At 44.1% G+C, this 5,000-nt stretch overlaps 1 protein-coding gene across 1 annotated transcript; it reads left to right on the forward strand.

The window, feature by feature from the left end:
- The first annotated feature begins 3,457 nt into the window (after positions 1 to 3,457).
- On the forward strand, positions 3,458 to 4,405 carry LOC120844015. Its single transcript, XM_040215573.3, has one exon. The coding sequence runs from the start codon at positions 3,461 to 3,463 to the stop codon at positions 4,403 to 4,405; it is 945 nt and encodes a 314-aa protein (XP_040071507.1). The 5' UTR covers positions 3,458 to 3,460.
- Positions 4,406 to 5,000: the final 595 nt, after the last annotated feature.

The raw sequence follows: 5,000 nt of genomic DNA on the forward strand, positions 1-5,000 counted from the left end.
ATGGCAGCTTTTCTTCTCTCCTATTGGACGTATCAGACTCCCTCAGTGTGCAATATCCTGTGATTGCGTTTTATTAGTTATACTTGTATTGTGTTTTCTTCTAGGTTATTATTTTGTAATGTGCTTGCTGACTGTATTCCTTTTTTCTCGCAACAAAGTTTTGATATTTGTTGTTGTTTTTCGCCATTTTTCTTTCTTTGCATTTTTTTGTGCATTGGCTCTCTCAAACACTATGTTTTACTTGCGTTTAACAAGTGTGATACAACCATCTTTTATGTATCTAAACCCCCTACTGTAATGCCCCCTGGGCAATGTAGGTGCTGCATAAATAAATAAATAAATAAATCCTTATCTCTTGCATTAACGCTGACACAATGACGTCTACGACTTACAGTCGATATTTATATTTCCCTTTAAAATTGGCGGTTTATCTGGCCATTCTTTTAAGAAATATTAACTCCGTCGTAAGAAAAAGATTTTAAAGCAGTAGATAGAATCCAGAGAAAAAAAAGTCTGCCTAACGCAACGCCGTTGCGGAGTTATGCAGTCTGGCGCCTATTATATCAAAAATCGGAGGAATAAAAGCGCCTAAAGCTGGGCGCCGAGGAGGCATCAGTGAATGGCGCGCCTTTACACAACAACCGCGATACTCTGATAACGCGCTGATGTCGGATCGAATCACTATGACACGCTACTTCCGTCCGCCGCGGAGTCTGACGTCCCCTTTCACGTAAATTGTGTTGTCGCTTTTTTTTTTTTTTTGTCTTAATTTCGGTGGTTTAGTTTCCTCACGGTGTAAAATTTCCAGAAAATGGCGGGGAGCAGAATTTGAACGTCTTAATTCTAAGAGTAATGGTGTATTTCTTTACGACGGGCAATAAAATTATAAGTGTTTTTGCTCCTGCTAATTCGAATATCTCAATTTCTAAAATCGCTCATTTACTCAAATTTTATATATTAGGTAATTTACTGACTAATCCTCACTTTATGCTTTGTGAACGCTTATGCGGAAGAGGTACTTTTTATTAAGGATATTTTCTTTAAATACCTTAAGTTGTACCTAAAGTATGATGTGCATATAAGATACGGAGTAGAAATTAACACACTTCCAATACCGTAATTACTCGAGTAATAGCCGCACTGCTTAGGAAGAAAACCTGAGGGTTCGCTTTTCCGCGGAGCATGCCGCTTGCCTATCACCGCAATCGGCAGCATGATTCCAGCGGTTTACAGGACAGAGATAACGTTTTTGCGCGAAGATACCATCTGTGAAGATTGCATTTGTATGGAAAATTCTGTTCTCTATCTCCTTGTTCACTACGTTATTATTGCGCAACGCGAGGATTGGCTGTATATGTGTTCTGCGGGAAAGCAGACGCAAGGGCCTTGTTCATAAATAGTGCGGCTATGACACGAGTAAATACGGTAATATAGGAGTTTCAAAGAAATGTGCAAAGGCTCTTAAGTTAACATAGGAATCAATAAATAGATAGGAATTCATGCAGAGAGGACAGAGGAAAACAACCGAACCAGCGCTGATGAGCACAAACAAATGCAAAAAAATATTAGCAGAAACAACCGCTCAATGAACGCACGCTTGAAAAATTATAAATAAAAATGCACAATAACTAATTAGAACAATAACCAAAAATAAATAGTGAAAATTAGGAAAAAAATTTGGGAAATAAATGAGACAGGTAATACAACTCATACACAATGAAAGTATAATCTAGAAGTATTAGCTCAGCATGACATGAGAGAAGGTCCCGCTGTAGACAAATTTTAAAGCTGTGTTTTGTTCAACAATCTGAGTTTTTGTTTCCTAACGCCTGGATGTTTATTTAAGAAATCAGGAATCAAGTATGTTAACTGGTGAATTTCCATAGTTCGTCCAAGACCAAGTTACTCTATAGGAGCGGTGTCGAAGATTGTATTGTGTATTCCAAGGAAGAAGTGCGTCAAGAAAGAAACGGAAGGGGTACTAATTATTTTGAGTGGTAAGTAAACTGTGTTTAAAATATGAACGCCGCTTACACTCTAAGAAAAGCCCGTACGTCTACTTTCCCGCACAACACTCGGAGAGCCAATTACCGCAACTTGCGGAGGCAGCTCAGCGAATGACGATGCCGAAACATAATTATAATAATTAAAATATGGCAACCAACCAATTCCTAAACATGTAGGGGCCCTACGTTTCGAACTGACTCGGTTCTTCGTCAGGGGCGACTGTGGCCGTTGAGGAGCGACGTTTTCAACCTTCTTTTTCTTTTCTCAGGGATGTGGCGCATTTCTCGATCTTCTTCTTTCATGAATATGGCGAAGCCCGTTCACATACACTGTTGGTAAAGCACCAAGGCACCTATTTTCGAAACATAATTTTAGACGAAAAAGTGAAAGCCGTTTACAACTCCCTGTAACACCGAATTGGAGCGCAGCTCTTGAGGAGGAGGAGGGAAGGGTACTGGGGGGTGAAGACCTGGGGGGGGGGGGGGTCACGTGACCTTGGGGAGTCACGTGACCATGCCGATGATGTCATCAGTGACGTCACTGATGACGTCATCAGCGATGATGACGATGACGATGCGGATGTCGGTGACGTCATCAGTGACGTCACTGATGACGTCATCTGTGATGACGATGCGGATGCCCCCCGAAGTCACGTGACACCCCCAGGGTCACGTGACCCCCACCGAGGTCACGTGACCTCTCCGATGACGTCATCGATGACGTCACCGGCATCCGCATCGTCATCGTCATCATCACCGATGACGTCATGTGACGTCACTGATGACCTCACCGGCATCTGCATCGTCATCGTCATCATCACTGATGACGTCATCAGTGACGTCACCGGCATCCGCATCGTCATCGTCATCATCACTGATGACGTCACTGATGACGTCATCAGTGATGATGACGATGACGATGCGGATGCCGGGGACGTCATCGATGACGTCATCGGGGAGGTCACGTGACCTCGGCTGGGGTCACGTGACCTGGGGGTGTCACGTGACCGGGGGGGGTCACGTGACCTCGGGGGGTCACGTGACTTCAGGGGGGTCACGTGACTTTGGGTGTCACGTGACCTTGGGGTGACCTTGGGGGCCACGTGACCTTGGAATGACCTTGGGGGCCACGTGACCTTGGGATGACCTTGGTTACGCCGACGGCGACGGCGACGGCGACGCCGACGCCGCTCAAGCCGGGAACGGGCCCCTAAGAGCTGCGCTCTAAAAACTCCAGGAAAATAGCCAAATATAGTTAAAGGTAAAAACTACTAAACTTTGATGCGGAAAAGAAGGGAAAAAATAACGAACAAGTTTGTATCAACATTTAAGAATGACGCTTTTGATTATCAGGGCAATCATGTCCACATGCATGAAACGCTTCACCAGAATACAAACTGCAAACGTCGAAGCCGAGGAAGTGCTCTTTGTATTACTGGTTGTGTACACATGCGATGCTTGTCCTACATTCCGCTGATACATTAAAACTTCTCTTGTTACGCTCCGGTGACGTCGAGGCGAATCCGGGACCTATGTCTATCGATCAGGCCAAGCAGTTTAACGACATGTTCAAACTCTTGCAAGATGTAAATGAACGTACGGTCAAGATTGACCAAGGCCAAGCTAGCCTAATTAAGTCTATTAACGAGTTAAAAAGTAAGCAAGAATCCGTCGAACTAAAGGTTACCGACATCCAAAATCGGGTCGAAGGCGTTGAGTGCAATGTAGCAACTTTCGATGCAACCCGGGAAGAACTCTTGGCTGCCGAGGGATTAATGCAGTCTGTTATTAAGGACAACCAAAGACTGCACGAGCGCCTGAACGATATTGAGGACCGCTCAAGAAGGAGCAATATTATCTTTCACGGTATTGAAGATTCCACCTCTGAATCTTGGGAACAGTCTAAAGCAAAAATATTAGATAGGTTATCTACTTCACTTAGTCTGCAAGTTTCTGACGAATGCGTTGAACGTGCTCACAGGCTTGGCTCGTACGCAGTCGGAGGATGCAGGCCACTGATTGTCAAGTTCTCTTCTTTCAAAACAAAACAAACAATTTTGCAATCACGACCTAAGCTTAAAGCCTGCGGCATAACGGCTAATGAAGATTTTTCTCCGGCTACGCGCCTAGCAAGACAGAAACTTTTTGATTTTGGAAAATTACAAAAGAGCGTCTTCCTACTGCGCTACAATAAGCTTTACGTGAACAATAAATGTTTCATGTATGAAAATGCGAACGACAGGGTGTATGAAGTTGGAAATGACAGAAGGCCGGGCAAGAGCAATTCAAATACAAGAAGCCCTGGAGGCGATAATAATCAACCTTCCTCATCGTTGCAAAATAACGTGGCACCAAACTTAAATGCCCGCGCAGCATCTGCCCGATCTGCCTTGCCCTAACATAGCGCGAGGGGTAGTGGTTCTTCTTTCGCGCCCGAAATAATTACTGTTCTGTTTACTAATATCCGAAGTGTCATGCGAAATCGCGATGATCTATGCTCTGCCATTGACTCCACCGGGGCTGATGTTGTAGTTTTGACAGAAACGTGGCTCTCTAGCAAAATTCATGATAACGAAATCCTAACTACTAACAAACGGTTCAAAATTTATCGCACTGATAGGGAAGCTCGCCAAGGCGGAGGTGTGTTGATTGCAGTCGCCGAACATATAGATTCCCTTCATTTGAATGTTGCAAGTGATCTCGAAACAGTCTTTGTTTGCCTTTCCGTGAATCACAAAAAATATATCTTGGGTGCCTGTTACCGCCCTCCCTCAAGTGACGATAGCTTTCTGAACAAACTTCATGACGTAATCAGTACAGTGACTTTGCGATCTCCCACACCAAACGTCATCCTTCTGGGTGATTTTAACTATCCAAATATTGTGTGGTCGGCGGAAACAGCTTACTCAAGTCCTTTTTCGTCTGACAGTGACAAATTCCTCAATTTATGTTCGGACTACAATCTCTCTCAGCTAGTGTCTCGCCCCACCAGAA

This window comes from Ixodes scapularis, unplaced genomic scaffold (genome assembly GCF_016920785.2).
Source record: "Ixodes scapularis isolate PalLabHiFi unplaced genomic scaffold, ASM1692078v2 PGA_scaffold1__304_contigs__length_218370807, whole genome shotgun sequence".
In the NCBI taxonomy this organism is placed as follows: domain Eukaryota; kingdom Metazoa; phylum Arthropoda; class Arachnida; order Ixodida; family Ixodidae; genus Ixodes; species Ixodes scapularis.